This window comes from Prunus dulcis, chromosome 5 (genome assembly GCF_902201215.1).
Source record: "Prunus dulcis chromosome 5, ALMONDv2, whole genome shotgun sequence".
In the NCBI taxonomy this organism is placed as follows: Eukaryota; Viridiplantae; Streptophyta; class Magnoliopsida; order Rosales; family Rosaceae; genus Prunus; species Prunus dulcis.
Genome location: NC_047654.1, coordinates 11548978 through 11558647, shown reverse-complemented (window position 1 = coordinate 11558647; position 9670 = coordinate 11548978). Strand labels below are relative to the sequence as shown.

General features: G+C 37.1%; 2 protein-coding genes across 4 annotated transcripts; both read right to left on the bottom strand.

Moving 5' to 3' along the window:
• Positions 1-220: 220 nt before the first annotated feature.
• On the bottom strand, positions 221-3960 carry LOC117627738 (methyltransferase-like protein 17, mitochondrial). The gene is made up of 12 exons (XM_034359965.1): positions 3721-3960; positions 3369-3634; positions 3066-3139; positions 2890-2984; positions 2581-2678; positions 2402-2485; positions 2045-2125; positions 1831-1914; positions 1609-1704; positions 1413-1495; positions 919-1007; positions 221-760 (listed from the first exon to the last, which is right to left on the bottom strand). Exons 1-12 carry the CDS (start codon positions 3854-3856, stop codon positions 426-428), a joined length of 1521 nt encoding a protein of 506 aa, XP_034215856.1. The 5' UTR covers positions 3857-3960; the 3' UTR covers positions 221-425.
• Positions 3961-6235: 2275 nt separating this feature from the next.
• On the bottom strand, positions 6236-8871 carry LOC117627327 (short-chain dehydrogenase TIC 32 A, chloroplastic-like). Of its 3 annotated transcripts, none has more exons than XM_034359360.1 (9): positions 8786-8871; positions 8540-8721; positions 8200-8431; positions 8006-8085; positions 7755-7911; positions 7244-7325; positions 6983-7070; positions 6854-6900; positions 6236-6755 (listed from the first exon to the last, which is right to left on the bottom strand). In XM_034359360.1, exons 2-9 carry the CDS (start codon positions 8661-8663, stop codon positions 6552-6554), a joined length of 1014 nt encoding a protein of 337 aa, XP_034215251.1. In that variant the 5' UTR covers positions 8664-8721; positions 8786-8871; the 3' UTR covers positions 6236-6551. The 3 variants fall into 3 exon arrangements, with proteins under 3 accessions (XP_034215251.1, XP_034215253.1, XP_034215252.1); XM_034359362.1 differs by having other exon boundaries at positions 8540-8689; XM_034359361.1 differs by lacking the exon at positions 8786-8871 and having other exon boundaries at positions 8540-8769.
• Between the last annotated feature and the right edge of the window lie 799 nt (positions 8872-9670).

Genomic DNA, 9670 nt, shown 5'->3' with positions numbered 1-9670 from the left:
TGCTTTATCTTAAATGATTTGACTATTACAATAATTATTTATTTGACATATCAAGTGAAGTGTAAAAGTATGTAAATATCAAATTGCCACATCAGCCATCAAATTTAAATTTGATGTTTAGCATTTGACATCTCCCTTAGAGATGCTCTAACACTAATTTACGTACTTAAGCGATCATACGGAATCTTTTATGAAATTATTCAAGCAGGTTGAAACCGAATTTCCATGTAGGGTAACCCAAAAGGCAACCTAAATGATACGAAAGTGATAAAAGAGTAAAATCATGTCAAATACTCACTAAAAGGGCACAATAAATTGAAGGGGAAAATTTGGATCCAACCCCGTCTTGAGAAGAACAAATTAAAGGCTCGTTGAACATAACAACATAGTTTCGTATACATAGTGGTTACAGCGTGACGAGGTATTCAGAAAGGCCATAAGTCCCCCCAGATAGACTTTCGGGCCTGTTGATGTAGTGCAGGGTTCTTACTCTTTGTCACGACCACCCGCTGAAGCTGGCCTTCCGAACCATCCCGTTTGGTTGATCGACAAACATCCATTGTAACCTGCTTGCCCCTTCGTACAGGCATATAGATAATCCTGCCCCAACCACCCCCAAGATCAGCATGACCTCTTTCATCTTCCTCCTCTTCGTCATTTTCATCAGCAACATCAGATTCCATAACATCAGAATCATAGTTAACTGGATCCGGTTCTTCAAATGGAATGAGGTCAGCTTGCTGCGAGGCATTTAGCTCCTCTGTCCAGGTCAAACACAAAACCTTAGAATGAAGAAATATGAGTTTACAAATGGCCAGAATGTTAGTAATTAATGCATGGAATCACATAGACAAGTTCATTTTGGGGCTCTTGAATATTTATTCTGAAAAGGATACTCATGTAACTTGTAAGACATACCCAGGTCAATTTCAAGATCTTCAGGGCTCCGTTTAGCCTGTTGCTCCTTCAAAGTGTCAAATTTCAGACCATCAAGAGGCCAAGGTTCCCTGGTCAGGATAACAACAGCGAAATCATGAGACAAAAGCATTCCCAACACAAAATATTTATGAGCAAAAAACCTGACAACTGTAAGAGAAGGGCATCTTTGGAGCACAGTTATTTGATATAAAAAATTATTGATTGGTCTAATTGAAAATGTTTTTTATTATAACAACTAAACTAAGGTCATTGACGGCTAAAGATGCGTTCATAACAAAGACACCGACTAAAGATGCGTTCATAACAAAGACACCGGCTAAAGATGCGTTCATAACATGACAAAAGATTAAACCCAAAAAGATCTGACTAAACCATTGTAGCTTTATGAGATTGGATTTTGAGCTTCCATTGTCTTATAAGAATATTAAAGAAACCACGATTTTGAACATGAACATAAATAAAAAAATACTAACTGTGGTCTTTGTCCTCGTCTGACAGCAATGAAGCTAAATTTCTCATCTTCAAAGCCACGTAACGGCTGACCACCCTTGGAACGCTATAAAAATTCAAATAAGAAAAGGTAATATCAATATTAAAGCACTTACTTAAATCATAATGTACTAAATATTTCAAGAAGAAAGAGTGTAGGAAATTGATGCAAGGAAGAACCTTGAATGTACGCTGAATAGATGTCCTCTCCAACCGCTGAACAAAATGACAATACTTTTCAGCTTTCTCTAGCGGACATTGTCCATCATGAGAACACTGCATCAAGAGAACTATAAAATAAAATGAGAGAAATAACAATTTCAAAGGAAAAAAATGGAGAAGCTGGGCAACATATTAATTTTGACACCAGAAAAATATGGGCTAGAGAGCCATTATACTCACCGGAGCAACTATAAATGCACCATTCTTTTGAGTGACCAGGTCCTTGGTAGTTTCATCAGCTCCATCTTTAGATTTACGGCATTTCTAAGAAGTAATGAGTGTGTCATTATACATTATTTTGCAGACACAAAAAATTCCCAGTACAGAAATTGAACAAGCATCCTAACTCAAAAGCCACATCAAGGAGCAAGTAACAAGTAAGAAAACTACTTACCCTTTTTTCCATCCACAATATATGTGAACGCATCTGAGATATGATATTAGATCCTTGTGGTGTTCCAGGTTCAATTAAAACCTATAAAATGTTAGGAAATCAAAGGGTAAATATATTAGGCTAAAAATTTGGAAGGTCCAAACTGAAAATTTGAAAACAATTATAACATGGCAAGTGAATTACAAGTAATTTTTTCTTTTGCCCATGTATTCCAAAATCATTTGTCAAAACATATAATACTTGTCCCCTTAGTTAATGGCATAAACCAGAACATAGGATCATCACAAATCTTCTATCATGAACTCATAGGGAAGCATGAAACTCATCCACATAAAAAAAAAAAAAAAAAAAGCATACCAGGACATCCCGTGTCAGATCCCAAAGCTGGCGTACTACAGTAATTCGATCCTTGAGCGACGGTATCTCTCCAAGAACATAGGACTTCACCCCATTGTAACAAACAACAGTTATTATATGTACCAACCAACCATGCCAAGGCAAACATGATGTGTAAGTGTATAATTTGCCTAACTTACAGCAATTACAAGGTCATGCTCTCTGTCTGACTTTTTGATGCTTTTGGTCAATGATTGGATGCTATCATAACTATGAATAAGTGGCAAGTCCTTCTGACCTAAAATAACCATGACATAAAGTGGTCAGAGTTTTTTCTGAGCTCTAGACGCTTGTTGATAATGCATGAACAATTGCAATACGGATGGTCAAAGGTTAGTAGACTGGTGCTTTAACAACTGCAATTCAACCAGTTATCTATACAAATTAATCTACAAATAATCTCGAAAACATATCAATTAACTAGTTCGAACTGAAAAATCATTAAGAACCTTGTATAAGCTTCTGCCCTGCACGCTGCATTGATTGTGATGGCTCCACTAGATTAACTTTCTCCAAGGAATGTGGCCAGACTTCACGTAGTGCCCTATAGCATTGAATTCACATTACAACCAAATTAAAGTCTTACGTGATTAGCAATCAAAAGATAACCAAATGTGTTTTTCACCAGAAAGCTGAACCCGTGCCAGCACCAAAATCCAACACTCTAGCCGGAGAAAACTCAGGCAGTCTTCTACGAACCTGTAAAACAACAGAACACATAAGAAAACGAAACTTCAGAACAACTACAAATCTACTTGCACCAATCCACATTCAAAGGGAACAATAACATAACAAATCCAAGCTAAGAACCTCATTTCTATAAAAAAGAAGAAGATAACTTTCTCTGCTTTCCACCATTTTCTCAGCTCCAATACTCGTTATTCAAATTTATACAACAACCCATATTACAAATTTCATTCATTCATACCTCCTTGAGTACTCTGTGACAAGCAGAAAACACAGCAGGCATTCTAGAAGCAACATAAGCAATGGTCTCGTCGTCTCTGTAGGTGAGGCCGATGTCTCCATAAGAGCTCTTGATCTTCCACCTCTGGGATTGGTCCACAGACTGCAAAGGGTCCTCAACGAGCTGTTGTGAAGTCGCTGTAACAAGCTGCGAATTCACATCCTTAATTTGGCTGAAAGATTCCGATAGCCTCAGCACCTTCCTCTTCATGTGGGGCTCCTCCTGCTCTAAAATCCCAAAACCCCATAAATTGAATTGCATCATTTACACATATAGATACATAAAACCAGATAGAGGGCGAGAGGGTGAAGACCTTTGAGGTATTTTTTAATGGCTCGACGGAGACGGACTGGGGTTGTGAGACAGCGCTGGGACTGTTTGGCAGCGGAGCGGAGAGTTTCTTGGGTTAGGACCTTTTGGGCAGTCTCGGGGAGCAGGGTGGTCGCCATTTTCGGTAGGGGTGAGGATCTGGTTGGCGTTGTGCCCCGTGTGTGAGTGAGGAAGACGAGATGGTTGGGTTTTGTTAAGTTTTCTTCAGAGGTTTACGGGACTTCAGGGTTTTAGCCTTTTGGGCTTTTTATTGGGCTTGTATGTGGGTGTGAATATATGAGCCGTACAAGTATATTGGGCTTGGCTTTTGTAGTGAACTCGGAGGTTTTTTTTTTTGTTATCTTATTTTTAATATTAAGGAAATTAACAAAACCCCACAAAAGTTGAGCTTAATAAGCCCATCTCTAGTAGTGGAGGGCTAAACATAGACCACACATAAAATTTAGCCCATTATTTATAGTTTTTTTTAAGAAATAGTGTTGGGCTATATTTTTTATCATCTCCAACAGTGCATAGCTAAATCATAGCCTCCTCAATATTTTATTAGTTTTTAGTATATTCTTTAAATATATTGAATACTTTAATTAAAGTACTATTTTAGACCCTATTTAAAATTTATTTTAGAAGATAAAAATATTTTTGGATAAATTTTTTGACATCCACGAATAAGATTTAAGAAAAGAAAAATATTTTTCGGATATGATAGGATTAATTTAAAAACAACAACAGCCCACCCAAGAAACTAAGACATTAATTTAAAAACAACAACAATACATTAATTTAAAAACAACAACTCGCCCACCTAAAAAATAATAAAATAAGATATAGCTCACCCAAGAAGTATGCCACATTTGGCCCTTTTAGCCTGTTGATTGGGTTTGGCTCAGTCACATGGCACATTTAGCCTACTTGTTGGAGATGGGTTTTGGGGTGTGAAAGGGCTAAATTTGAGGATTTAACCCACTATTAGAGATGACCTAAGGAGAAATTCTAGCATCCGCCTGTCGTATCATGTGCATTGTCTCGGCCGCAGTCACAAAAGCAAGAACCCCCTATATTTTTGTCCCACTCGCCCCTTCAATGATCCTTCTTGTGTGAGTATGTTATCGTATACGACAGTCGCATATAAGAATCTCTACTTAATAAGGATGTTGTTTGAAATGTGTAACTATAATAATACTAAAAAACTTTGTAGGAAATACATACATTGGCCCAACAACCTTGCATTTGCTCTAACTCATAATTTCTTTTGGATCGAATCCTTGAGCTATCCTCTGAAATCAATATTTTTCTTGTGATCAAGGGGAAAGGAATAGGGTAATAGCAATATTACCTTCCTATATTGAACCTCTATTTAGGATTTATATAAAACATTAACTAATACCATCCATATTGCTAATATTTTTATTTATTTTTTATTATAATCCGACATAGCATCATCATGGTACAACATTATCCTCATCAATAGTCAAAGCATAGGCAATAGGGTAAACGATCATTCACTTTGTCTGTCGGTAAAGCTAGTTAGCTTTTGACTCACAACACAAATTTATGTCTCTTGGTCGAGTTATAATCCTTTGACCACCGTAAAAAGGAACTTGGTAAATGGTAACTTGTAGTTATAGTTTTTGCTAATCAAAAGATCATCAGCTGAGCTGTGTTTAAGTTAAGGTGGTTATGAATTAATTACAGCAATAATCAACCTGAGAAATGTTAGGCAATGGCAGATGTTATTTATTGTGGGGCGGGAGACAAAGCCTCAGACAACATAACTGCTTTGTCTTCGTGTTCGTCTACATGCCACATTTGGCTTTGGTCTTCGAGAATTCGTGTGTAGATGGATAACTCTAACAGGAAGCATCAAAAAGTCCTCACAACAAACTAGGGTTTCTGTGACTGCCTTTAATGCTTTGTACTTTTCGTTTGTTTGCCCTAACCATTTGACAGAGCCCTTCTGTGTTTCTTCCCTCCCACCTCTGTCAAATCCACGTCTTCTTTTCTTCTTTGTGTTTTGCGTTGAATTGAATTCTGCTTTCAAAATAATATGAAATTTATTTAATTAAAAAGAGGGAAAACTGGTGATTTTAAAAAGGGGTTTTGATCGAGAAGTTGAACTTCCTTTCATTGAAAGCATGCATCGATCGGTGACCACCACGCATGTTAGTAAGTAGGGCCCCAAACTGTAGCCCAAAAGATACTCTTCAAAATTCAACCACCACATGCAACAAACTGACCCCATGTTCTTAATGACTCTTTTTCTACCGAGTTAGACCCGTTTTGGCAAAAGAACAGATATATTTTGCTTAAAGAAAAACCAACATATACTATTCAACAAATATACACAAACTAGGGTTCCAAACACTTTCATCTCCAACCAAAGTCCACAGTGCAAACTCTAATTAATTCGATAATATTATACCTTTGTGTCATTATATATATATATATATATATATATATATATATATATATACACACACCAAATCCAATCTGGTCATGACTTGGTACCAACTAAGAAAACCATTCTTCACATAAATATATTCATACATCAAAAGCCTTCCTTTATCTAATTAATTATATATAATCCATGCCACTATCGTACTACTAAAACTAGTACTATACATGTTCAAAGCTGTGTACAATTATATATATAATTTTAGGACGATGTTCCTTCTTCCTTCCTACCACTGTATTTAGCTACTAATTAAACATACATTAAGAAGTAACTAGTCGTATAATTAAGATGCTTTTCTGTTTCTCTCTTGATATTTATATCTATAATATATAGTTGATGATGATGTCCTGTTTTCTACTCTTTTAGTACTCCCATTGGCTGCTCGGATCAAAAATCGCATTGGAGGATTTGGACACCATGATTTCAGAGGCCGACCATAACCGAGCAGCTTCGCTTAGGTTAGACCCCAATTTCGACGGCAAGGTCTCGTTGCAGTCCGCGAAGTACTTTCCGGACACATCCACCAGCCTTGGATGTGTCGCGACATAACATGTCGTCGCCGCAGCCTTCCACAACAAACTAAACTCAGTACAATGTAATACTAAATTTATTGAACATTTAAAAAAAAAGAAAAAAAAAGGAAGGATTAGCTAACAAATATAACCTGAGGTATTGTTTTCAGGAGCTTGGAAGCCATGAGGAACGCCAAATCTGCATATTCAAAACTCATTTAATTCAGCAAACACAAAAAAATTATTTTAAATTAATAAATTTGTAGAAATAAAAAGGAAACCTGTGGCAAGGCCTTCACGTTCTCGGGTGAGGCGGGTCCTAACGATTCCTGGATGGACACAGTTAACGGTCACGTTGGCGTCCATTTCCTGATGATTTTAGTAAAAACAAAAAAACAATATTACAACAAAGAAATTAGCAACAATAATCATTTAAGAAAACAAACAAAAGCCACCTTTTAATACTTATAATAAATTATTTATTTATATCGATAATCATCAGGCAGCGTGTGTGTGTTTGTTTTCATAATGATCATGCGAACCTTGAGTCTGCGAGCGAGTTCCTTGGTGTGCAAGACGTTGCCCAGCTTCGAGAGCGCATACGCACGTGTCTCGTCGTAATCGCTGTTAACCACCCACACAAAAAATTTCAATACAAATAAACAAATGTGGAACTCTCAAAGACAAATTCATTAAAAAATTTTAAAAAAATTTGAATCCAAATAATTACATATTGAATGGGAATTTTTTTTATAAATTTATTTAATAATGCAATATTTCAAATTACTCTTTTATATGAAAAGTGAATTAAATTCGGGTATAAAAAGATGGACAACTATCTTGATCAACTCACTTAATTCGCATATATTATTTAATAATTTTAAAAAAATAAATAAATGAAGAAACTAGAATAAGATCAATTAATTAGTGATTATTTTTAATATAAAATTAGGAATTTTAGTTTGGTACCGCATAACTTTTTTTTTCTTGCTCTTATCACTAAATGCACCATAAATAATCGGCTACAGTTCTCGATTCATTTAACTCGCTCACCTTCCGCTTCGGCTTATCTCGCCGAGATATCGGATGGTATCGCCCGAAAACCAGCCGTGAATCGCCGACGAGACGTTCACGATTCGGCCTTGAACGCCTGTAGCCGCCGCCGTTCCGATCATTTTGTTGAGCAGCAGCTTCGTCAACAGAAAATGACCTGATTTTTTTAAATAAATATTCTGTCAAAAAAACAAAACACAAAAAACAAAAATATTAATTTAAGTATTAGTCGGAGTGTTAGTACTAATAACCTAGATAATTAGTCGCAAAGGTCATTTCGATTCCGTCTTCGGAAATCGCGTGCTCGTGCGCGAACTTTCCGGCGTTGTTTCTGACACAAACAAACCAAAAAGAAACTTTTTAGTTGGCTAATTTTCTTTTCGTTTCCCGCATTTTCTCGGCAGCCAAACAGAAAACAACAAGAGAGAGATAGAGAAAGAGTTACATGAGCAGATTAAGAGGCAGCTGAAGGGACTCGAACTCGGAGACGAAGTTCCTGACAGAAGTGAGAGAGCTAAGATCAAGCGCCATGATGATGATCTCCGAGTCGGGAAACTCCGAGACGATCCGAGCCTTGGCGTCCTCGGCCGCTTTGAGGCTCCGAGCCGGGAGAACCAGCCTGGCCCCGCGCTTAGCTAAAACACGAGCCGTCTCGGCTCCGATCCCTGAAGTAGCACCTGATGAATTCGAAAAAAACAACACGGTCTTCAAAATCAGAAGCTGATCATCAAAATGAAAAGCAAATCACCGTAATCGGACGGTGGTTATTAAGCTCACTTGCGTACCTGTGATGATGGCGGTGATGTGACGCAGATCGGGAGAGCTCTCGGTGACTTGCTCGGCTGTGCTCCTTGAGCCGTAGCCGCTCCCGCCGACCGATCCGAGCAGGTACTTCACGGTCTCGAGCATTTTTTTTGCCTGTTGATCACTGGGGCCTGTAGTGTGAAGTGATGTTTGACCGCGTTGACTATTACACAGAAAAACAAAGACTGAGAGAGAGAGAGAGAGAGAGAGGCAGCCAGAGCACGTACGTGTTGTGTTTGGTTATTCACAGTGCCTGAAGTAGCCGCTTTGCATTAAGTACATACAGAGAGAGAGAGAGAGAGAGAGAGAGAGAAATGGTGAGGTTTGGTTTGGGTGGAGGATATGGATTGAGGTTTAGGGAAAGGGAGGGAGGGGGAGAGGATTATATATTTGTCTGTGATTGATAGATCGGATTAATTGGTTTAAATTTAATTTTGCATGATTAGGTTAACTTGGTGATTTTTTATTTGTGGTCCTAATCCATCTAATTAACTTTTTGTTTTTATTTCTAAACATTATTATTTCTTTAAAGATCGGGATTTTAGTGGGGTTTTTTCTTTCTTTGGGAGGTGAGGGTTTTGATTGTAAACGAAAAGAATCTAGCAATAATGCACCAAATCATTTACTACAACTTTCCTAATAGCATCCAAACCATTAAATTAAAGATCTAGCAATAATGTACCAAATAATCTACTTCTAATTTTCTACCCCTTTCTTTTCAAAAATCTTTTACTAATTTCCAAAAGCTTCTTTTGTTTCCATTATTAATAGAATGTTAAAGGGTGCAAAGGACCCACTAGTGTAATGATTTGGAACAATTATTACTCAGCGAAGTCTTGAATTTAAATCCTAGCGTTAATATGTGTGAATTTAATATAGTATCGTTCTAAAAAAATATTAAGGGGAAAACTAAAAACTTTTCTTCAAAATCCCAAATTGAGTTTTCCCCAATTCCACATACCACGTGAAGTTGAAGTTAATCTAATATAAGAGAAGAATAATATAAAAAATTCCATAGGGTTTTGTTTTTTCAAAACAATTTGTGCTGGAATCATTGAATAAAGCTTTTCTTATATCCTAATGAGAATATGGCCAGGCAGCGCATGGGCATA

Bases quoted from the DNA above. Each gene is read 5' to 3' on its own strand.
- LOC117627738 (XM_034359965.1), bottom strand. From the start codon at position 3,856: ATGGCGACCACCCTGCTCCCCGAGACTGCCCAAAAGGTCCTAACCCAA. The intron at 2,126-2,401 runs GTATGCTTTTTT...AACATTTTATAG, and splicing joins ATCTGACACGGGATGTCCTG to GTTTTAATTGAACCTGGAAC. The intron at 1,705-1,830 runs GTGAGTATAATG...CTCTTGATGCAG, and splicing joins GTGCATTTATAGTTGCTCCG to TGTTCTCATGATGGACAATG.
- LOC117627327 (XM_034359360.1), bottom strand. From the start codon at position 8,663: ATGCTCGAGACCGTGAAGTACCTGCTCGGATCGGTCGGCGGGAGCGGC. The intron at 7,326-7,754 runs GTGAGCGAGTTA...GGTGGTTAACAG, and splicing joins GAGATAAGCCGAAGCGGAAG to CGATTACGACGAGACACGTG. The intron at 6,901-6,982 runs GTTTCCTTTTTA...TTGAATATGCAG, and splicing joins ACGTGAAGGCCTTGCCACAG to ATTTGGCGTTCCTCATGGCT.